The following is a 22,850-nucleotide window of genomic DNA, read 5'->3' on the forward strand; positions in this document are numbered from 1 at the left end:
CGTAGGTATATTTTAATTCATTAAGGGGTTGGTCCTGACACGTACGGTGCTGGAGAATAAGTCGGAATGCTCAGTGCTACCATTTGAGCGGACGGCGAAAGAGGGATTCATCGCAAATGGCAACCAGCGCTCAAGGACGTTGGCATCCCGAAAACCTTTGACAAAGCTGTTGTCATCATAATCGATGCTCTCCGATATGATTTTACTGTCCCCTTCCGACCCACCGCCGAAGGACAACAGCCCCCAGTTCTTCCACAACAACCTCCCAGTCCTTCACGAAACTGCCGTGGAGTCACCCGATCAGGCGTTTTTGCTTCCATTCATCGCCGATCCGCCTACAACCACATTGCAGCGCCTCAAAGGCTTGACTACAGGCACTTTGCCTACCTTTATAGACGCTGGCTCGAATTTTGCTGGCACCGCCATCGACGAGGATAACATGATCGCGCAACTACATAGTGCAGGGAAACGAGTCGTACATTTGGGAGATGATACATGGCAATCGCTATTTCCAGACCTCTTTGAAGCGAATCTCTCACGCCCGTACGAGTCGTTTAATGTCCGCGACCTACACACGGTCGATAACGGGGTGATAGAGCACCTATTCCCGCTCCTGCATGCGGAAAACGCGACGAAGTGGGATGTTATCGTTGGCCACTTTCTCGGTGTTGACCATGCAGGACATCGGTACGGGCCAAATCATGCTGCGATGGCGGCTAAGTTGCAACAGATGGATCGGGTCATACGCGATGTCATGAGGTCCATTGATGAGTCGACTTTGCTTGTTGTCATGGGGGATCACGGAATGGATGGTAAGGGTGACCATGGCGGCGAGTCGGACGATGAGGTCGAAGCGGCCTTGTGGATGTATTCGAAGCGCACGGGCGTCTTTGGGCGGACGAATGATATGATCCTGGAACCTCCGCGGACGGCAAAGGAGCGGCCAATCCCGCAGATTGATCTTGTGCCGACGCTGGCGTTGCTACTGGGAATTCCCATCCCCTTTAACAACCTTGGATCACCTATCGAGGAGGCCTTTTCTGCCGCGGGTGGTCGCGACTTGACAAACTTGGTCCGCGTCAATAGGCTTGCATCGGCGCAGATTAAACGTTACCAGCATGCGTATGCGCTTGCGAGGGGCGCTGATGAGACGCATCCTTCCGGACCCTTGGGGATCTGGTCTCGTGCGGAAGAAGACTGGAATTCCATGTCTCAGCATCCGCATCCGAGACGCGGGTCTGATCGAGATCGGCTGATTTTAGGAGCATACAAGTCGTACCGCGAGTATCAGCGGGATACGCTGCATCTGTGTAAGAGTCTGTGGACTCGATTTGACATCCCCAGCATGATTCAAGGGATCCTGATTTCCTTTGCTGGTCTTATCCTATTGCTATGCTATGCTCGAGGGATCCGTGGTGACCGCACTGATCTTTCCTTCCCCACGCTCCGGCGGATTGGAGTTGGCTCTGGAATTGGTGTAATGGGTGGTATGATATTAACAGGAATGCGGATTGTCCAATTATCCCGCGTTGAAGGGCTCGTGTTTGGGATAGCTGTGGGCGGAATTTGTGCTGCGTTGTCAACGGTTTTATGGGTTCCAAAACGGATCGTTTCGCCCATGGCGAATTCGCTCTGGGCATGGCTTGCGATAATATTTACGGTGTTGCAGTCTATCGGGTTTTCATCCAACTCATTCACCATCTGGGAAGACGAGATATTATTGTTCTTCCTAACGACCTTTGGCGTCGTGGCTGCGCTATCTTCATTGCGTCAGAAGAATACGGAAGCTAGGGTACTTGGCTTTTACCATTCTATCGTCTTTGTTGTTCTCGGCAGAATAGCGTCTTTCTCCCGTTTGTGTCGCGAAGAACAGATGCCCCTTTGTGTCTCGACGTATTACGCCTCGTCAACGTCATCTACATCTGCCTGGTGGCATCTACTTATCCTGTTCTTACTAGCATTAGTTCTTCCGTCCGTCATCCGTTCTTACTACCAAGGCTCCAAGTCATACGAAGGCTCTGCAGTATTCTGGATCGGCATCGCCTTCCGCACTGGCCTCTTCATCGTCGCCGCCTTCTGGACTCTTGACGCCGCTGACGATGGTGACTGGTTCCCTGCCCTACCTAAATCCATAGTTAAAACTACCCGCGTTACTCTCGCTCAGGTCGTCCTAGCCATCGCTTTCGCCGCTGGCACCACTACCTTTGGCTGGGCCAAACCTTGTGTCAGCATCTCCATGACCCCCAACACCGACACCAACGTCAACAGCCCTGTAGCACCCGCCTTGCAACCACCCCCATCAAAAACAATAGTGACAATCCTCGGCTACGCCAATGTCCACGGCACCCGCTACTCCCTGCTTCTCATAAACTTCGCCCTGGCTATAATCCTACTCCAAAAACCCATGGGCGGTGGCGCTATCGGTCTGCAAACCTGGCAGATATTCTCCCTGCTGGAAATCCTCGATACAAACGGATTGACGACAAGCAACTGCGCAATCGGCCCCGTCGTGCTGGGTCTGCTGGGTTCCTTTCATTTCTTCACAACGGGCCACCAGGCTACCCTGAGCAGCATCCAGTGGAAAATCGCATTTGTGCCGTTGACGACCGTCAAGTATCCCTGGTCACCACTCATTATCACCCTGAATACCTTTGGTGCGCAGATCCTCTCCGCCGTCGCAGTGCCGCTGACTGTATTGTGGAAGCGACCCATTGACGCCCGCAGCGGTCCTCTCTCACAATCCTCATCCACTCAAGCGCGGCTGCAGCCGCAGCCGGCGTCTCCCACAGCTCCCAGACCGTCGCCCAAGAATGGCATGAGCCGACTCCTCTCGGACGTTGCGCAGGCTGCCACAACGCACATCTTGTACTATGCCACGATAAACCTGGCGACGACGATGTGGGTGGGCTTGCTGCGTCGACATCTAATGCTGTATCGGATTTTCAATCCGCGGTTTATGATGGGGGCGCTGGTGTTGGCGGTTGTGGATGTGGTTGTATTGTTCGTTTCGGTGGTCGGGGTGCGGTGGAATACAGTTAGTGTTGCGGAGGTGTTTGGATGGAGCTAACTTGAATGGAAATTTCTGAAGTGGGTTGACTTATTCGGGGATGGATTGATGCTGATCTGCTCAGAATATCCTCCTCCTCCTCAGGTAATCTATGCTTGTGTTCTGGGTTCTGGGTCGCCCTTGAGATAGCTATCTACCTTCCTTTTTCCCTCTGGATTTTTATTTTTTTTTTATTTTTGAATCCGGCATTGGGATCTAACTATATACTTATCAGCGTCTTTGAACTAATACTCGGCATGCTTGTAGAGCTCTTTTATTATGTATATAATTATTGTATTACTATATTTACTTATTTGCATTTTACTGTTCTATATATAAATATACTGTTCATTTAACTGAGAATAAATTGGTACAGAAGATAACCCGCCGCAAAATCCATAACCTTCATGCTCAGAGGATGTTCATGTGATGGTCACGTGGCGATCGTCATATCGCAAACAATTCCTGCGAATAAACTCCAATTAGCTATTGATTCCCTATCCAAACATTCTACAGGGTAATTTCATCCAAAAAAGACGATTTACAACCGCTTCCTACGATAACTCAGTTGAGATCCAGATAGCGACAAATTTTCCGACTGTGCTTTCGGCGGACCCTCGTCTCCGTAGTAGGCAAGTCAGAATAAGAGTATATTTTCCTGGCGGTTTCGGCGGCTAAGTCGAGGTTACCGGTGAGGCTCAGAGGAAGGAGGGGAGATATCCATACAGAAGGGGCTTTTTCTGAGTCGTATTCCTCAGTTCACATCCATCTATTCCAACGTCGGCAATCACAACCAGCGTTCCCTGGGCGACTCTCCAAGGCCAACGGCAGCGAAAAGGAGATACACGAAGATAACTCGCGCATACACCTCGCCATAGCCACTCTCACACAATCGGGCTAAATCAAAAATCCAAATCCACACCACCCACAATGTCCTCCAACGTCGGCCTCTCCACCCCGCGTGGCAGCGGTACCTCCGGCTACGTCCAGCGCAACCTCTCATTCCTAAAACCGCGAGATGCTGGCTACGGCGCCCCGTACCCGCCTGTCTCAAACGCCGACCAACAGTCCAAGGATTCCTTCAAACAGCGCCAGCCGGACAAGCAGATCCTGGAACATGATCGGCGGCGGGCCATCGAGGTGAAGATCTTGGAGGAGAGGGATCGACTGGAGGAGGCGAATGAGCTGAGCGAGGGGAAAGATAAGCTGTCTGAAGAGGCGATTGAGGAGCGGTTGGATGCGATGCGGAAACGGTTGGTGGCGGAGTTGGCGGAGGAGGTGGAAGGGTTGAAGGGAGGTGGAGGCGGCGATGGCAGTCGTGGCGCCCTTGGTTCGAATGATGGTGGAAGGAAGCAGTTTAAGACGTACCAGGTGCATGAGTTGGCGGAGGCTAAGATTGAGGAGAGCGAGAGGCTGAGGAGGGCCTTGGGAATTAGAGGGCAGGGGGAGCAGGGGGATCAGTGGAGGTGGGGCGCTGGTGGTGGGCGGCGAAGGGAGGAGCGGGAGAGGGATAGGGGGAACGAGAAGGAGAGAGACAGATCTATGGATCGAGATAGGAATCGGGAGCGGGTCCGGGGTCGTGACTGGGATCGGGATCGGGATCGGGATCGGGATCGGGATCCTGGTAGGGATGGGTACCAGAATAGATCTAGGCGAGAACGGTGAGAGGGGTCGTTTTGTAATTTGGGCTATTTGTAAATGGATTCTTGGGGCTTTTCATTAAGCGATTAAGGCGTTCTTATAGGAAGGTCCGCTCTATTGTCCATTTTATCCGACTTCGTTTGAGGGCTGATAGGAGGCGTGGAATGCCACAAAACAATAAAGATAAGCTTCAAAAACTGGCTACAAATGATACCTTTATCGTTATTTGGTCTATGGGTAGTGCTCTGTTTGCAGTGAAGTGTAACCGTCACCCTAACAATAGCTCAGAAACGCAAAATATAACGGAAACCCAGCCGATCAATATGTAGATATATAATCTTACTTAATAAACTTCTCAATTACCCACCCATGCTTTCTATCTTTCCTCTGCACTACTTTCTTCGCTGGTAATGGCCACCCCATACTTCCCGGATCCCCCTTCAATGACGGAATGACCCAACACTCACGCTTATCTGATGCGCCGGCAACTGGCTCGATCTTCCCAATAGGTTTCCCATATTCAATTAAAGGTGTTCCATGTCCGAGAGCAGAGAGTTGTAATCCGCTCACGGCGGTTAGGGGGAACATTCTGACCTTGGTAGAAACATCGGAGATAGCGCTTGGGGCAGATTGTTGGAGATGAGAGTAGATGAGGTATTGAGGAAGTTCCGTGGTCGAGAGATGAGCAAGGACAGATGTGGGATGTATATATACGGCTTTTTCATGGACTTCTCTCGCGGGTCCGTCGAGGGATGAGAAGAGAGTTAGATATGGGACATCGATGGCTCTTCGAGGCTTGCGCTGCATGTCTGGCGGGACAGGAGCCATATCTGCACGAATTGCGACGTGATCAATGAAGCCTGCTGCGGTGATTTGCTTCAGAGCGCGGAGTTGTTTATCAGTGGGCTCAGGGAGGCGCAATTCGAATTGGTTCGTGATATTGGGGTTATTGCTGCGGACGATCTCGTAAAGCTGGCGGCGGAGTTGGGAGGCCTCTTTCATTGCGTTAGGACGCAGGAACATTTGAGAACAAAAGGACTCGCCATTTGCTGCGTATGCGTACGCACATACTGCGGCAAGGGATTTTAGGGCGTCAGATTTGTCGTCGTACTTGCTAAAGATACGGCGGGCTCTGTTGTAATCCTTTCGCCGCATTTCTCTCGCGGTATCCTCAAGTCTATTCGCGTTTGTGTAGATTTTACTCTCCTCGTCATCCTCATGCTGGACGGGGTTGAGATCGAGCTGGTTTTCTTGGATAAAAAGGTCCGACACTGAGAGTGCGGAAACTAAAGCTACTACGTATGGCATACAACCGTGTTGATGGCCGATTTGGAGCATCTTTCCAAATCTTGGGGAGAGTGGATATAGACTAAGCTGGCGGCCTGTCTCGGTGACCTGACCATCCAAAGAGAGGGCGCCAAGGTTCTGCAGTAATATTTCCGCTTTGGCAAGACTTGTTCGATTTGGGGGGGTTGGAAAGGGGAAGTTGATAACATGATGAAGCCCCATGGATTTCATCTGCAGGACAACTCCTTCGATCGGTGTCCGCAAGATTTCCGGCTCTGCATACTCTTCGAATTCCCCTTCAAAGACGGCAGAGGAGTAAAGTCGGTAACAATGCCCGGGGCCGGTTCTTCCCGCTCGTCCAGCACGTTGACTAGCACTGGCTTTGCTTATCCAACCGATCTGGAAGCTCTGGACTCCAGTTGAGACGTCGTACTGCTTTTCCTTGGAACGGCCGCAATCAAATACGTACCTGATGCCAGGAATGGTCAAGCTGGTCTCTGCCACATTGGTGGCCAAAACAATGAGGCGGGAACCTTCTGGCACTGGCTCAAACACCTTCATCTGCTCCTTAGTAGGAAGTTGGGAATAAAGGGGAAGGACATGGACCTTTGTTCCTGAATCAACAGCCCCTTCTTCATGGTCAAAATCGTCATCATCATTTTCATCGTCGTCTAATCCTCTAATTTCGATGTCACTGTCGCTATCATTACCTATCGGGCCTGTTGTTCTTCCAAGTTCAATATCTTCAGTTTCGAGGGGAGCTTCCACTGCTGATAACTTAACTTTTCCCTGGAAAGGGCTGGGCACATGAGTAGACCTGAAAGCCTGTTCAAGACGCTTGGATAGATCTTTAATCTCTGCCTGTCCTGTTAGGAAAACAAGAAACGCTCCCGGAGGCAATTTCCTGTGGCCTTTGGATACTTTTTTAAAAGCCTCTTCGACATAGTCACGACGTGTGTGGCGTGAAAAATGGATAGTGACGGGATACTGGCGTCCTTCAGCTTGGACTAACGGAGGTCGTCCCTGGGGAAAGAGATTTTCATTTTGGAGGAAATCCGATATGCGTAATGTAGCAGACATAATAACCAACTTCAGTGGCTTTACAGACTGGTCTTCTGCATTCATCGTCTTCCTTAGGTCAACGATTCTGCTGACCATACCGATAAGAATATCTGTGTTAACACTCCTCTCGTGAGCTTCGTCAATTATAATGATCGAATATTTCGAAAGAGAGAAATCTCGGGCAATTTCTCTTATCAGAACACCATCTGTCATAAATTTTATAGCTGTTTTGCTTGATACTGTGCTATCAAATCGAATCTGGTATGAAACCTGATCCGCAAATTGGCCCAGCTCATCTGCAACTCGCTTGGCCATACTGACAGCTGCAACTCGTCTCGGCTGAGTTATTCCAACCATCCCCGGATTGGGGCTTTCGTGGTTTCCATATCCCGCTTCGAAGAGGAACTGCGGTAGTTGTGTAGTTTTACCACTTCCAGTTGCGCCCCAGATGATAACTGAAGAATTGTTGTGGATAGCTTCCATAATTTCTTGTTCCTGCCCAACAACAGGTAGAGCGAGACGAGATGCCTGTATGTGCTCAGGTCGATTTACTTGGACAGTGAAAGCCTTCCTATTCGGAGCCCCTTTTGGTATTTTTAATTTAGCTGGCAAGAGTTCACCCTCAGTCTGGCGCGAGGTTGCAGGCTTTTCTGGTTGCGGAAGAGCATGAGGTAGAGGCGCATGTTCTGTGGGTCTAAAGCCAACCGTGTCGTTTATTTGCTGTACCGCCCATGTTTTGAATGCGGAATTTCGCGGTCGAATTATGGTGTGCTCGCTAGGGTCATCATCGGAGCTTGAAGACCTGTCATCCTCATAGTCCCCATCATTGTTACTATCACCTTGTCCTGATCCTATGTCGCTTCCAGAACCACCCGCTTCATCATCACTTATATAGCTACCGGAACGCTCTGGGTCTTTTGTTGCATCATCGCCGGACCCATTGCTTTCGAATCCATCCCAGGATGGCTCCTCTATTATAAACTTAGCTTTTGGGGCACGTTTCCGCTTTTTAATGACGGGAAAGCCGTCTTCTCCAATTTCTAGCGGTCGTTTTAATCCACTTCCAATAACTGGTGTTCCAGTGCCAGCAATGGTATTGGCGATATTGATCGTCGAATTGGAAGAGGTGAGGACCGGCTTGATCGACCTTGCCTCGTTTATCTCGTTGTCTGAGGCGTGCTGCTGTAGAGTAACACTGTTGGTGTCTCCATTACCTGCAGCTGAAGATAAAATCTTTTTTTGTTTGCGTTTCCCTAGATCTCGAGAGCTTTGTAATTGACTGGTATCTATTTTTGCGTCCGACAACTTTTTGAGAAGTATAAGATTTTCGTCCTTCTTGAGTTTTGTTTCCTGTTACCATAAGTTAGTGTCTTAGAAAATGAGAAACACACATAGATAGAATCGACCGTACAATGTACTTGTCAAGTCTCTTTTGCTTCTTCCCAGAAATCCTCGGTTGTTGCGCTAGCAGCTCTTCTCTATATTTCCGCCGTTTCTCTTCCTTCTCCAATTTGGAAACCGGCGCAAGCTCAGCAACATTGGTGTCCTGCTGGGGAATGGGATTAGTTTCCTTTAATTTATTTTTGTGTTTTCGCTGTCTGGGAACGAATTTTGGCATTTTGGTTGGAGCGGAAAAGCCTAAGGGCGTGCTACATGATTGCGATTTGATGCAATTGAGAAATTTATCGAGTTGGCAGTTCTGCCACAAGGCGGTGAAGTCGCAGCCCACCTCCCGTAAATTGCATTTGTTTGCATTCTTATTCTTTTCTCTTATTATTTTACTACTCATTTCGTTACTATGCTCCCCAATTCAATTCCTCCCAATGCTCAGCTCAAGGAGGTGATGCGGGATGCTGGTCCGTTGCCAGAACAAACCAATCTTCCATATCCAGCTTCGACAAGACAGGCAGCCGGGGTGTTAGGCGGAGTGGAAACAGAGGTGATGACAGTCTCATTTTCTGACAAAATTTTGGTGACTATATCTCAAAAGCAGAAGTTGGGACAGTGGGTATGAACTGACCTAAACTCTGCCTTCTGGTGGTCTATACGTACTGATCTTCCCAGCTCCATGTACCCTTAGAGAACACGAATCCTGGGACCAACGGCTATCGTACTCTCCCAAACCCAAACGAAGACGGGCTCCTTCCACTAGCTAACTTTACTGCGACATCCGTCCTTGGTGCTCGCGGCTCTCAACGTGAAACTATTGGCCAGCTCTTCGCATGCCAGATTGCGACTGCAATCGTGACGAAGAATCCAAATGAAAATAGGCTCCTTGTTGTGGGACTGGGTCTTGAGCAGGCTGAGCTTGATCGCGATATCTACTTCGGTGTTATCGATCTTGTATTGAAATGCATATGAGTGAGAGCAAGATGTTGTTCCAGACGATGGACATAATACCCTCTTGGCTGGATTCTTTGAATGGCGCTTTTGTCATTGCTTGAGGCACCGTAAGGGACAGGAACAGCGCGGGGTCTACAGAATCTTGAGCATCTTATGACAAGAGATTGTGGAGGTGACTTTTCTGTCAGCCAGTCTTCCCTTATCATCTTGCCGTCTTAGAGACGTTTCTCGGCGTTTCCGTTACCGTACAGTAGATGCGATATCTGTCTATGCCATCATTGCTTCTACCTTCGAGGCCATCGAACCTAAACGCACTTGCGCGCGGATGGCTCTCTTCGGTGTATGTACATTACCTCCTACCTCCACCTGCTGGATGGCGTATTTGGGTCGCAAATGCAAAATTTTGATGGGTTCCAAAGACATCATCTGCCAACGCCATGACCTGTCAATTTCCCACCCAGTGACGCAACTATACCTATCTATGTAAGTAGATACTAATAAGCTGTAAAGATAAATGAGCAGATATATAAAAGGAATATAAAGCTTCAATCGACAATATTTCACAAGCAAAAGCAGACAGAGTTTATGAAGTAAAAGAAATAATATAAGAAGAAATAATTAGAAGCCACTCAATATTATGGGAAGATCAAAGCTGCTGCTTGCAGTTAAATATTTTATAGGGAAGCAACAGTGAGATGCGTTAGCACATCATAGAAGTCCTTGGCTTGCGAGAGCTCAGGACAACTACGCTGTATTGTGGCGGACGTAAAGCTTGCGAAAACAGAATTTTCTGCCACCCCCTGAAAAATAGTAGCAAAACACCGCAGAAATAACCAAAATATCCACGTATCTCTAAAATCATTCAAATATCATCCAATCCATTCAAATACGCACCTTTATCATCAAATCTGCCAATATGCCCCCCCAGCTCAGCGAATTTACCACCAATGAGATCGTACGCCTTCTAAATGATGGTTATATGCCTGCTCAGATTGCGCGGACCATTGAGTGCAGTCTGGCCACTGTATATCGAATCCAACGAAATATTCGCTGCTTTGGAACTGCTAGAAGTCCTCGTTCAACATGGGGTGTAAAGCCAAAGATCACACCGGATATCTTGTCAGGTTTGGAGGACTTTTTTGAGGCATATTCAACTGCATATCGCGATGAGGCTGTCTGCTTTGTGAAGGATGAATTTGATGTTGATATCCACCCTCGATCGATATCTAGATTGTTGAAGAAACTGAATTTGACATGGAAGAAGGTGATTAATTATTGCAATTGTCACTTATAGAACCTGCTAATCTGTCAGTTCTATTTGATATAGGTTGAACCTGTGGCCAGTCAACGCAACGAAGAACTTCGAGCTGAATGGCGTATTCAAGTTACTCAGTATCAACCTGATCAACTTATCTTTTTAGATGAGAGTGCTGCGAATGAACGTACTGCAGATCGACGATATGGATGGTCAAGCAGAGGATTCCCTTGTCGCATTAGAAGGCCCTGTAAACGATCTCGCAGATGGTCAATCTTACCTGCAATAAGTGTCGATGGATATCTTGATTATGATATATATCAGGGGTCCTATAATACAGAGAGGTTCAATGAGTTTGTACGTGTCCGGATACTGCCCAAATGCCAACGAGGTTATCACTACTTAGTGATGGATAATTGCTCTTCTCATCGTTCACAAGCACTGCGAGATCTCTGCAGAGAAGCTGGCATTGGACTTTTATTCTTACCTCCATATTCTCCTGATTATAATCCTATAGAGGAGTCATTTCACGCGTTGAAAGAATGGATTAGAAGATACAGATGTCAGTTAGAGAATCAGTTTGATGGAGATTTTGAAGCCTTCTTGCATCATGCAGTTGAGAATTTCATGGGAGAAGAAGATGCAAGAGGATATTTCAGATCGGCTCATATAGGATAGTATTGTAAAATTTAAAAAGATTCAGATTACAATTCAATTATGATGATATATAATATCTAAGTTTCAAATTCAGAAGCAGAAGCAGTATGAAGTCTGCTGTCATCATTACAAACAGCAGATAAAGACAATTTAATCTCCTTCAACTGTGACTGCCAGATAGAACTCTTTAACCCATTTCTTATTATCGAGAATATACCCATTCCAATATTCAACTGAACCACCTGCTCATTTGTCATTGTCCGTATATGATCCAGTTCAAATCCTTCATTCTGAATAATGCTCTTTGCAGTTAAAAGAGCTTCTGCTCTTCGAGGTCTCTCTGTCATCAACCAGTTGAAGAACTCATCAATAAACAGATCCGCGTGTTCACCAAACTGAGGGATTGGACTACTTCGAATAGGAGGCAGGTTCGGATTCGATGGCAGGTTCGGATTCAATGGCAGGTTCGGATTCGATGGCAGGTTCGGATTCGATGGCAGGTTCGGATTCGATGGCAAGTTTGAATTTGATGGCAAGTTTGAATTCGATGACAAGTTTGAATTCAGTCCTCCCATGCCTCCCATTCCTTCCATCATATATTTCATCACCATCACATTGATTATCTCACTTGGAGACACAATATTAGATGAAGAAGGAGTTGAGGGAGATATTGGATACGATAGAAGCTGACAGTCATATCATTTGTTGTGACATTCCGTAACTTGATCTTTATAGGCTCCTTTATCCCATTGATAATCACCCGTTCATACAGCTGAATGAGATCTCAGGCTCAGGGGTAGGTGTTCGCAGAAATCGAGGATCTTCTGACTGTGTCTCCTCCTCCTCCTCCTCCTCCTCCTCCTCCTCCTCCTCCTTATCCTCCTTCTCATCATCAGTTGGATTCTCGTCATTATCCGGAACATCCGGAACAGGCGGTTTGGACAGACGAAGGCGCAGGGTAGTTGGAGTCCTTTTACGAGCTTGCGAGGCAGTAGAACGGTGGGTGTTGCGGGGCATATTGGCAGATTTGATGATAAAGATGCGTATTTGATGATAAAGGTGTGTATTTGAATGAATTGAATGATATTTGAATGATTCTAGAGATATGTGGATATTTTGATTATTTTTGCGGTGTTGTTCTACTATTTTTCAGGGGGTGGCAGAAAATTCTGTTTTCGCAAGCTTTACGTCCGCCACAATATGACAGTCTGGGCTGCAGTAATCATGAATAGCAGCCATTCGAACGCCCCATAGACTGTCGCCACCTTGAGCAACCCACATGAGGATATTCCTGTCGAACATGTGTCGGTTGCAATTTGAACAGCCATAGTAATGAAACCAGCAAGCCATGAGAGGACAGCTACGGCCTCAACGGCGACACGAATGTAGCCAATCAACGCACGATCCGCGAAGCTGATTTCAGCAATGAGGTGAAAGATGATGATCAAAACTGTCCAGCTAAATAACGCAGAACATCAAAGAAGCCCCACGCATTGGGGACGCCATAGTAAGCGTGGAAGTTGCCGAACTCGAAGTGTACATACATAATCAGTATGACCGAAACACATGGATAGCTAGCTAGGCGATAGGGTCAGACGCAACAGTGCGGTAAGCAGAGTAGAATGTATTAGTTCTGCGTACCATAGCCGTCTGTTCCCTTGATGATTATGCTGAAGATGAGTTGCAGCGCTCGCAGGGCATAATTGAGTGCTTTGTTCTTCACCATGTTCAAGGCCATGATATGCAGCGATCTGTGATGGAATTTGGGCCTGGTGTAGAGCAAGAAAGAGAAATCTGGGCTCAGGAAATTATACAAGGGAACATAAAGCCATAAACCTTGTTAACAAAGAAAGTTGGCCACTAATGAGCGTTTTGATGCGGTTAGAGAAAGGAGAGGGAGAAATAGTGATAAAAGTGATAATAAGGTTCTTTATAAATTGACTGACAGCTCAGATAGGCAGGGTTGTAATGAAAGTTGTTCAATTTTCTTTTCATCTTTCACAACAGTCCAAGAGAGCATCTTTATATATGCTTTCCATCTGACATACTCGATATAAAATATTTCCTGATATGTTTGTTGCCGCTGAGGGGATGTCCTCCAGAAATGCTGACTATGACCCCAACCTCACTACCATAACTACTGGGACTGGCCTGTCGGGCATAGGGTTTTGTTTATTCGCAACGAGTTGCAAAGCAGCTTTCACCTTTCTTCTCTTCTTCAGCTTTGAATCTTCATATATTGTGCTCTATTTGTATGATTTGTATGTCAGGTCAAATAGAATTGGCATTGTTCCCAGCAGGCGTAAGGCATCACAATTTGAAATATCAGAGTAGTGTTAGGGCCATGTGAGTTCTTCTAAGCCTTTTGGTTGATTATATGCATATGGGAGCTAACTGAATTAACTAGGAACTGATGCATTGAGAAATCTGTTTCGTTTACAGTATTTTTTCACCATCACAATCACCCCTGATTTGGTGGTGAGTTTTGAAAAGCAGTTGCTCATGCTTATTTGCCCAATCCTTTACTGCGCAAAATCTCTTTTGTAACACCATGTACGGAGTCCGTAAGAGAGGTTGCATTTGAATTGTCTAATCATGGGTGGGTAAATGCCCAAGTATGGAATCATGTGTATTTCGACGAGTTTTTTTCTATGTTTTTGATGCTTATCCCCATTTTGATATTTACCGCCCCCGCCCCCCCAGACTAGTAATGGTGAATATCATACTACATTTTTCGATAAGCGACTGATATTCAACATTTCTAGTCTGGGGGGATAAATATCAAAAAGGTTTGCTCACAGCCTACTGGTGCAGCCGCGTCACCTCACTATTGCCCTGGAGGTCAAAAGTTAGTGACCTCACCAGCGGTCAGCGGCATGATGATGGGTCTAGCTGATGTTCCCTCGGAGGCATGGAGAGCTTTGCAGATTCCGGCTGGACGCAGCCGACAGCAGTCCCAAGCATCAGTGCCGACGATCGCGAACAAAAGCGAGGCCTCACATATAGGGGAAAGATCAAGTCCGTCGATTTCGCCTGGACAAAGTGAGGCGAGTTTGATTGTGGAGGACTCTCTTGCTTATGTTCGGAGCCCTCCCAACCTCTCTGGTCGGTCAACTCCCACTTCAAACGTCGGATCAAGCTCTATGCCACGGTCCATTACAAGGCCAGTTGAATCCCAAACGGGATGACGCCAGCCGAAGTCGATTCCTCAGTCAGACGGTAGCTGGCTCCGACAAAGACCCTGACATGCTGCGCCCGACTGGCGTGCATATGAGCAAAGGCGCTGGGCGTTTTGTAAATGCGGTTGTGCAGGCACCTGTGGATCTTTCAGTGAATTTCACGAGAGGGTTTCACAATATCCCTAAGCTTTGGGGAGACGATACCGTGCGCCCTCAAGGCTTGATGTTAGTTCTAATGGCTAGACTACAGAGGAGATAGGAATTAAATGGCTTACTAGAGTGTTTATTCCGGTGGCAAACCTGCGTCGAATTGGCAGTCTCGGGGGTTTGGTGGAACAGCGCATGCGGCTGGGATTTAATACTATTAAGAAGGTTGATTTTCTAGATGTCTACTCTGCAGCGCGTGTGTAAGCCTTTAAGGCTCAGAACATTCAAAGTGACTTTCGAGCTACTGGAATAGCCTTATTTGAACCTGACCGGGTCATCCAGCAGTTAGATATTCAGTTCCAACTCCTACGCCCCCTGATAATCAATCTAGCAACTCCCAGTCATCCTGGATTCTATAAACACCTAGCAATCCATAAGCAGGTGAATAAGGTCAAGAACCTTATGGGTAATGGGCTCGAGAACCCCCCTCTGGACCTAGTGGAAGGATTTGACCAAATTAATAAGGCCTGCGAGAACGGCATGGTCAGCGCCACTGTTATGAAGAGCAATACCAGGATATGTTCCCGTGAATGAGAAAGAGGTACGGTGAATTTGCTGTTCGGTTCCCTACCGAGTCGGCCAGCGTACCGAATCGGGGTACCAGGCCGGATCATCATCAGATCCCAACCATTTAATCCGGTATTTATTGCAGTTTTCTCTGGCGGATTCGGCTTGCAAGTACGGAGTACTGTAACTACTTCTTCAATCTCCCACTCATTTTCCCCATCAATTTTCCAACTGGTTCAGGTGGCTCATTTACCTGGCCAGGCAAGGGATTGTTTGCCGCCTTCCGTAGCTTGTCGGGCGAGAGTACATGTGATGGAACGGTCTAATAAAGATAAACTGCATATTATATTGCTCCTGGTACGAGAATACATATCTGAAGAAGAAAATAAGAAGTAAACACTCAATGTCGGTGTTGCTGACTGGCACAGTGGAACAACCATAATCCGGTCGTACAATAAGTCTACTCTTTTCTGGTATGGATTGCGCATCGCGATTTACAGCGGAAATTTAGTGACGTGAGGTCAGACATTATTGACAAATGACGACGACGACGACGACGAAGAAGAAGAAGAAGTATCAATAAGATCCTGGCCATAGAGGAAAACCCTTTGCCAAACGCCTTGTTTGGAAGGACTTCCTCCGCAGTACCGTGACCATGCCATACCAACCTCCGCATGGTGGTCAATATCCCTCCCATTCAGAGTCGTTCCAAGCCCAACAGCCACCCCGGATACCTCCACCGCGGCATCAGCATAATTTTGGCCCGAATTCTGCGAATACAGTATATCCCAAACCTCTCGTTCACCCCCAGGCCATATTCCCCGCGCCTCCCTACGCGCCACAGCACCAGCAACATGCACCACATCCACAACAGCAGCCGCCGAACCCGCCTGTCAACTATGCGCCTCGACCTATTCAAGCCCGTCCTCCACCGCCCGCAAACAATACGCACCTTCACTATGGCGGAGTTCCGCCGCCCCCTCAATACTTTCCTATCCAAAGTCGACCCGATACGCGTCCGTCACCACAGGAATACTCGGCTCAACTTCCCCAACAATCGCAATCAAAATTTCAACCTACTTCCTATCCGCCACCTCCACATATGTACCCTCCCCAGGTTATAATGCCCCGCCCGCCCGCTCTACATCAATATAGGACAGTGGATGCCGTGCAACAACAAGCTGCACCACTGCCGAACTCTCAACTAAAAAGATCGCAATCCCTGAAACACATGTGTTCCAAGTCCCCGACTAAGATGCCACAATCTCAGCCGCTCCCAGCGACGTCTGGGAAACCGGCAATTGATTATCATGTGCTACTTTTGTCACTGGCAGATGAGTATATTGATGCAGCACACAGTCAGGGAACGGCACTTGCAGTTGCGCGAGAGGAGGCAGAGACAAATGAGTATTATAAGCTGATCGCAACTGGATTAGCATGTTTAGAAGCGGTGCTGAAGGTTGGAACCCCTACGCAATACTTGGTGCATACAATCGTAAATACAAAATTTAGCTAACTTACCTCGATTAAGACCTGGAAATTACCACCGCGAACTGAGGCCCTGGTGCGGCTTCGCTATGCCCGGATATTGTACGAAGAAACAGAAAATGACTCCGAAGCGGAGACCGCACTCAGTAAAGGGGTAAGCCGCGAGACATCCTGCCCGTGAATTATCCCTGGCTAAATTAGCACTTTTAGGTTGATTTATGTGAAAGGGTCAGTTAGGGCTTCGTTTAGAAATCATTTTGGCACTCGAACTTATTTGTGAATCAGAACCGCATGTACGATTTGAAGTATTGTATGCAGCAGCTTCTGGCCCGAATATTGTATAAATCAAATCCAAAAGCTGCCATGAAGCATGTGGATGGAGTCGTTCGTGATGCTGAGGGGTGAGCCTACAGAGCCCGTATACCTAAAACTTATTCTGACAGCATTAGATACCGCCATACTGCTTGGGAGTATGCGTTCCGCTTTCTTCGAGTCACTCTCTCCCTGTCATCCTCGGCACAGCAAGATACGGCAGCTGCGATACAAAACTTACAAAAAGTCGCCTCCCTTGCCAGTCGCAGCGGTGACAAAGCTATTTTGGTTGTTTCATCGGTAATCGAAGCTCTGGTACGCCTGCAGCATTCATCTAGCCATGATTCGATTGAACAGGCACAGCGGGCTTTGGCCACTGCGAGGAGCTACCAGCTCGACAATAAAGTGCTCGACATCCCGCAAATAAGCACGATGATTCAGATGATGGATATTTGCTGCAGCCTGCTCGAGTATGACGTTAAGCAATCATCCGAAAAGCTTCAGATAATGCAGAAGGTAATGGATCAGAAGATAGACGATCCACACTGGCAAAATGATGGAAGCTTTTCGCTCCCCCTCAGCCGTAAGACCATGTCACCTTCAGCCACGGAGTCAACCGATATACTACAAGTCGAGGATGGAAATGTAATGTTGATGATGCGCTGGCTTCCTGAGCATGACATCTATGCTCTTTGCTATTTCCTGAGCTCTGTTACACTCACAGCGAAGAATTCGCAAGATGGACATAAATCTGAGAAGTATCTCAGCGAGGGTTTAAAGATGATACGGAGTGAGCTGGAAAATCCCTTGATAACTCCCTAAGAACTACACTGACATAATTATAGGTAACTACAAAAACCCACAAGAAATTCCAGAATCCCTAGCTTACGCTACTGAAAGGATTGAATGGCGACGATCTTTATATTGCAATATGCTTTTGCAGTTAATATTCCTAGCTTGTGCCCGAACCGACTGGGCCTTTGCTCGTCAGACACTCAAAGAGCTACGGTCAACCGTGTCTGAGTTGGGAACTAATGTCAATGAAGCAACTATATGCCTTATGGAGTACGCAAGCGGCATCATATCCCAGGGAACAGGTGAACTCAAGGCAGCGCTCGCAACTTTCCAACAGCCCATCTTCGCGCTTAACCAGACTACCAGTAAATCTGCTCGCAATGATCCTCGACGGGACACTGCCATCCTCGCCGCTCTAAATTCTGCGCTTATATTGCGCGATCCAGCTCGACCCTCCCACTCCCATTCTGCCGCCTCCAAAGTTCTTTCTACAATCGAGCCGTTCTGCCGCGTTAGCCCTAACAAATACATCCAAGCCGCCTATTTCCTAATATCAGCAACAACGCACACCGAATCCACCATCCAAACCAAACATGATCTACATCATTCCCTCCAAGCTGCAATAGCCATCGGCAACAGCCAAGTAACCTGCATTGCCCTTACATTCATGAGCTGGAAATACTTCCGCGGCGTCGTCGGTGAACAATCGGAGAAAAGTGCCAAGGCCGCTAGAGCAATGGCGCGAAAGGCAGATGACAAGTTATGGATTAGCGTGACCGAGGATCTGTTGGCAGCCACGCTGGACTCTCAGGGGAAATCGAGAGAAGCTCATGCTACTCGTGAGCAAGCAGATATGGCGTTATTGGGCTTGCCACCGGTGCTGAAGAAGATGAAATCGAGTTCGTCGTCTAATAGCAATAAAGCTTACGATCAAGGCGGCGATGGAGGTGGGCGATCCTCCTCGGAAATGATCATGAAGGCAGTGGAGATTTGATTGAGATAAACGACTAATATAACCCCTGATTACGATTCCTTTTGTCTGGTATTCCTTTTTTCTATTTTGCGGAATGTTCATAAGAACACGGACATTTATTTACCTACACGGCTGGAGTTTTTTTGTGGAACTGGAGTTGATTAAGTACTCTGCTGATCAGTGCGGAGTTGAGATAAAGAGGTTATGATATTTCTTGTTTTCTAGTCTTCACTTTCTTTCGTTGGGCTCCTTTTTCTTCTGCTTTTCCTCCCTTTCTCTAGAATATCTATTTTCACGCCGTTTCCATCCGAATTCCATATATATATATATAGAATATCTCCGGCGCTTTTCAAGACATTTTACCTTCTCTCGCACCCTCGGGGACGCCTATCAGGTCGAGCAGCCCCGTTAAATACGCTGGATATGGTTTCTTTTTCTTTCCCATCCCCAATCGTTCGCTTGATAGGCTGGGCTACACATCTGCCGTCATTATATATGGAGCGCATCTCCCGGAAGATGATTCAGGATTCCACTTCAGTTAGAAAAGAGCTACCTATTATTCTGCAAAGGTGGGGTTTAAGTATATGGATAACCTTGTGGCTTTTGCCCCACGATTGTTAATACAACCAAGGGACGAGGGTAAAAGGTTTGTTGGATAATCTACAGATACACACAAGTACTGTACAAGAATTGTATGATTGACAACGAAAAATAGAGAACAAAGGTATCGATCGCCAAAGGATATCAATCAACCAATCAAGCGTTGTTTATAACCTCTTTATCCTCCTCCGCATTTCTCTTTCTTTCCTTCTGTTTAATCCTCTCCCCATAAATATGGAAAGTGACAAATAGCAAAAGAGAAAAACAGAAAGACTCCAAACACGCCCAACAAAACTCCTAGCATAACCGTAGTCTGCCGGATGTGTCCTACCCTCTCCAATAACGCCCAGAATAAAAGTAAAAGAATAAATGTTAAACCCGACAAACCAGACCGACCAATGCATGCCCTGTGAAAGAAAAAAAAAACGAAGAGGGGGTAATCAAAACAAATCTATATACAAACATTCCTTCTCTTCTCCCAGTTCCACGTCCAAGAACAGACATGGCCCTGGAACTTCACAAAGTAACAGAATCAGATTTATCCCAGCCCGGCCCACGCACCCCGAATGCGGCGCGCCAATTGTATATCCTTTTGCATGATAGTGACTCGTTTAGCATGTATTGCGCAGAGATTCGTGTCCTCAAATAGGTGGACGAGAAACGCTTCCGCAGCTTCCTGTAAGGCCTGGATAGCCTGGGACTGCCATCGTAGCTCCTCACCAACGCCAGCTGGAAGGAGGTCGACGGCGACTTCACGAACGAGACGCGCAAAGGGGAGTTTGAGGAGGAGGAGGTCCCAGGACTTTTGATAACGGCGGATTTCTTTGAGGGCGAGGGTACCAGGTTTGTACCGGTGCCGCCGCGGGAGAGGGTCGCCAGCTAGACGAATATGTCTTAGTATTATTTCGCAGTATAGAAGATAAGAATTAAGAGTTAAAAAGACATACGTTGAATATCGGTATCTCGAGATCGTGCGCCAGCTCCAACCCTAGCCCCTCCTCTCCCCCGCCCTCTCCCTCGCGAGCTTCCAGCCCTCGACGACGGACGCGCGACAGCTGCATCTGATCTTGAGCCGACTCCTCCACCACTTGTCCTTCGTACTTGTGGGCTACCTCCTGATATTGTCCTCCCACCGCGCCCCCTTGGTGCCATGGCTTTCCCGAGACAGGGCCGCGAACCGAGAGAACCCTGAATAAAAATGCGCCAGGGGTTGAGGAGAGGTTTGCGTGCGGGTGCGGTGGATTGAGCTGGGTGAAATCAATGGCGACTAGGTGGGCAAGCTGAAATAGTCCTCGGGCTTCTTTCTTGTTGTGTTAATGACCAGTAGCTGCACAATGGCTAGTCAATTCGAAGCTGTCCGTCAGGGAGAGTGTAGCTATGGCATGCGGGATAGTTGTTCTAGTTTAGGGGGGGGGTGAGAATTTCTTTACAACTGAGGACCTGAAAAAGAGAGACAAAAATGGACGTAGTATATCGAAATACTACTAGTAACCCGAGCAAAACTCCCTTCGACCGGGGAAAAAAGGAGAGAAAATCGTGTGGCTTGGGAGGAATGAAATAATATCGAGGAGGTTGGGAGGGGAGAATGGCACGTTGTGATTGGCTGGCGGCTTACCACTTTACGCGTGGGACCGACGCGGGAAGGCGCGCTAGCCCAGGAGTGGGTTAGCGTGGATGCCAAGCGTCACTCGCGGATCATCTATTGTTCCGGACAGCCAATCCCGCTGCGGCTCTTCGTCGTTCGTTCTCAATCTGAATGTTTGGCTGAAAGGACAGCTGGACACTACAATTCTGTATTCTCGTCAACCATTGCTTCTTAAGGGTTCCGGGGCATATCAGCCAGTTCCGCAGGCGACGGGAATCACTGCTGTGCTTATCCATCCTTATTCTCCCATAACAGACAATTTGTAGGGGACAGATAGACAGCCAGCAACGCCACTGGACACCCAGATGGCTGCCATCTGGGGCAACGGCCGCCCAGGAGGAGGGGACCAATTCCCCCTCGAACAATGGTTTTTTGAGATGCCAGTCTGCACGCGATGGTGGACGACTGCCACTCTAGCCACCTCTGTCTTGGTTCAGTGCGGTGTCGTTTCCCCGTTCCAGCTCTTCTACAGCTTCCGCTCTGTGTTTGTCAAGTCCCAGGTAAGCAAGCGGCCCTTCCCGTCCATTAAATTTCAATATCCACTTCTAATACTCTCGATTGTTTCTTAGTACTGGAGGCTCATTACAACATTCTTCTACTTCGGGCCTCTAAACCTAGACCTCCTTTTCCGCGTCTTCTTCCTCCAAAGATACTCGCGCCTCATAGAAGAAGCGGCCGGTACCACCCCAGCCAATTTTTCCTGGCTGCTCCTATACGCCACTTCCTTCCTCCTTGTTCTGTCCCCGCTGGTGTCGCTCCCATTTCTAGGCTCAGCCCTCTCCGCAAGCCTAGTGTACATATGGAGCCGACGGAATCCAGAGATGAGACTCCACTTGCTAGGCCTACTGGCTATTTCGGCGCCATACCTTCCATGGGTCCTGATAGCATTTAGCCTTGTCATGCACGGGGTCATTCCAAAGGACGAAATCTGCGGCGTCATTGTGGGCCACATCTGGGTATTTCTTTTCGGATGTCTACCCTTCCCTGCATGGTGGACACAGGCCACTCGATCCACCTGCTTGGTGGAGAAGATTGTTCGAAAGAAAGATGACCGTAAAAGAACATCCACCTTTTTTTTTTTTTTTTTTTTTTTTTGAAAATCATGATAAATGATACTGCCTGGCCCCACAGAAGGCTACATATGAATTGAAAATTGCTCCTTCTACCACACACGGCGGAGCGAAGACTCCGTGGTTGACTGTTCACTCTTAAGATACAGCAGTATTCTACAGGTCCTGTACCCGGCGATTACCACATGGGAATATCGCCACCGCGTCAGAACTCACCAAATAAGTTATTCCACACCCAATCATCATGGCATTAGCACGGGAGGGAAGATCAAGTTCGCTCAATTCTAACCTGCTGGAGAAGGGTAGCAAGGAAGCAAAACCCAGGGGTAATTATATAATGTATATTTTTACAGTTCCTTTTCCCTGTCCCATTTCTATCATCAAATTTAATTTAAAATTTTGTGATGTCCTCTAGATTTTCTGAGGTTTCTTTGTTTCTTGTTCAAATCATTCTTGGGCGATTACATTGGAAAGAAAGGAAAACCATCATCATCTTTTGATAACTAGCTCCTCCCTTTGTTGCTTAATTATAGTCTCAAATTCTCCCTTTCGTGAGAGCGTTTTATAATGTACAGTACAAGACAATGCAGTTCAAATGTCTCAAACTTCCAACCTTGAGAATCCTATAACACTCCTTCCCTTGTATTTGAACCTCCTAAACAGTGTATATATCTAATTAAACAGGCATCTCCACAATGAAATCATTCATAAAGAAATCGTATATTAAGGCATTTAAGAGAGAAAAATGCGGAAGCTCAGATTTGATATCATATTCTGCTAAGT

The 22,850-nt window shown here is 47.5% G+C and overlaps 9 protein-coding genes across 9 annotated transcripts in view; 6 read left to right on the forward strand and 3 right to left on the reverse strand.

The window, feature by feature from the left end:
* The window catches only part of HCAG_05162 (conserved hypothetical protein), a gene marked incomplete at both ends in the record, with an annotated part of 3,572 nt that extends 505 nt beyond the window's left edge, over positions 1–3,067 (forward strand). Inside the window, one exon of the mRNA XM_001539645.1 lies at positions 396–3,067. Coding sequence (XP_001539695.1) covers positions 396–3,067 — 2,672 coding nt within the window. The remainder of the gene's footprint in view (positions 1–395) is intronic.
* Positions 3,068–3,976: 909 nt separating this feature from the next.
* HCAG_05163 (conserved hypothetical protein) lies at positions 3,977–4,831 on the forward strand (the record flags this gene model as incomplete). Its single annotated transcript, XM_001539646.1, has 2 exons — positions 3,977–4,670; positions 4,791–4,831. The coding sequence occupies 2 exons, from the start codon at positions 3,977–3,979 to the stop codon at positions 4,829–4,831; spliced, it is 735 nt and encodes a 244-aa protein (XP_001539696.1).
* Positions 4,832–5,026: 195 nt separating this feature from the next.
* HCAG_05164 (conserved hypothetical protein) lies at positions 5,027–8,654 on the reverse strand (the record flags this gene model as incomplete). Its single annotated transcript, XM_001539647.1, has 3 exons — positions 5,027–5,958; positions 5,998–8,386; positions 8,448–8,654. 3 exons carry the CDS (start codon positions 8,652–8,654, stop codon positions 5,027–5,029), a joined length of 3,528 nt encoding a protein of 1,175 aa, XP_001539697.1.
* A 1,641-nt stretch (positions 8,655–10,295) lies between these two features.
* Positions 10,296–10,923, forward strand: HCAG_05165 (predicted protein; the record flags this gene model as incomplete). The annotated part of the gene is made up of 2 exons (XM_001539648.1): positions 10,296–10,643; positions 10,831–10,923. The coding sequence occupies 2 exons, from the start codon at positions 10,296–10,298 to the stop codon at positions 10,921–10,923; spliced, it is 441 nt and encodes a 146-aa protein (XP_001539698.1).
* A 1,124-nt stretch (positions 10,924–12,047) lies between these two features.
* Positions 12,048–13,029, reverse strand: HCAG_05166 (predicted protein; the record flags this gene model as incomplete). The annotated part of the gene is made up of 4 exons (XM_001539649.1): positions 12,048–12,261; positions 12,480–12,749; positions 12,836–12,869; positions 12,933–13,029. 4 exons carry the CDS (start codon positions 13,027–13,029, stop codon positions 12,048–12,050), a joined length of 615 nt encoding a protein of 204 aa, XP_001539699.1.
* A 332-nt stretch (positions 13,030–13,361) lies between these two features.
* HCAG_05167 (predicted protein) lies at positions 13,362–15,211 on the forward strand (the record flags this gene model as incomplete). Its single annotated transcript, XM_001539650.1, has 7 exons — positions 13,362–13,593; positions 13,699–13,769; positions 14,106–14,139; positions 14,219–14,333; positions 14,504–14,695; positions 14,749–14,873; positions 15,009–15,211. 7 exons carry the CDS (start codon positions 13,362–13,364, stop codon positions 15,209–15,211), a joined length of 972 nt encoding a protein of 323 aa, XP_001539700.1.
* A 628-nt stretch (positions 15,212–15,839) lies between these two features.
* Positions 15,840–18,773, forward strand: HCAG_05168 (conserved hypothetical protein; the record flags this gene model as incomplete). Its single annotated transcript, XM_001539651.1, has 6 exons — positions 15,840–16,679; positions 16,716–16,826; positions 16,958–17,073; positions 17,122–17,272; positions 17,312–17,774; positions 17,830–18,773. 6 exons carry the CDS (start codon positions 15,840–15,842, stop codon positions 18,771–18,773), a joined length of 2,625 nt encoding a protein of 874 aa, XP_001539701.1.
* Positions 18,774–19,890: 1,117 nt separating this feature from the next.
* On the reverse strand, positions 19,891–20,504 carry HCAG_05169 (histone H3; the record flags this gene model as incomplete). Its single annotated transcript, XM_001539652.1, has 2 exons — positions 19,891–20,231; positions 20,300–20,504. The coding sequence occupies 2 exons, from the start codon at positions 20,502–20,504 to the stop codon at positions 19,891–19,893; spliced, it is 546 nt and encodes a 181-aa protein (XP_001539702.1).
* A 433-nt stretch (positions 20,505–20,937) lies between these two features.
* Positions 20,938–22,355, forward strand: HCAG_05170 (conserved hypothetical protein; the record flags this gene model as incomplete). The annotated part of the gene is made up of 4 exons (XM_001539653.1): positions 20,938–21,012; positions 21,264–21,497; positions 21,567–21,953; positions 22,230–22,355. The coding sequence occupies 4 exons, from the start codon at positions 20,938–20,940 to the stop codon at positions 22,353–22,355; spliced, it is 822 nt and encodes a 273-aa protein (XP_001539703.1).
* Positions 22,356–22,850: the final 495 nt, after the last annotated feature.

The sequence above is a fragment of the Histoplasma capsulatum genome, genomic scaffold (genome assembly GCF_000149585.1).
Source record: "Histoplasma capsulatum NAm1 scaffold_5 genomic scaffold, whole genome shotgun sequence".
In the NCBI taxonomy this organism is placed as follows: Eukaryota; Fungi; Ascomycota; class Eurotiomycetes; order Onygenales; family Ajellomycetaceae; genus Histoplasma; species Histoplasma mississippiense.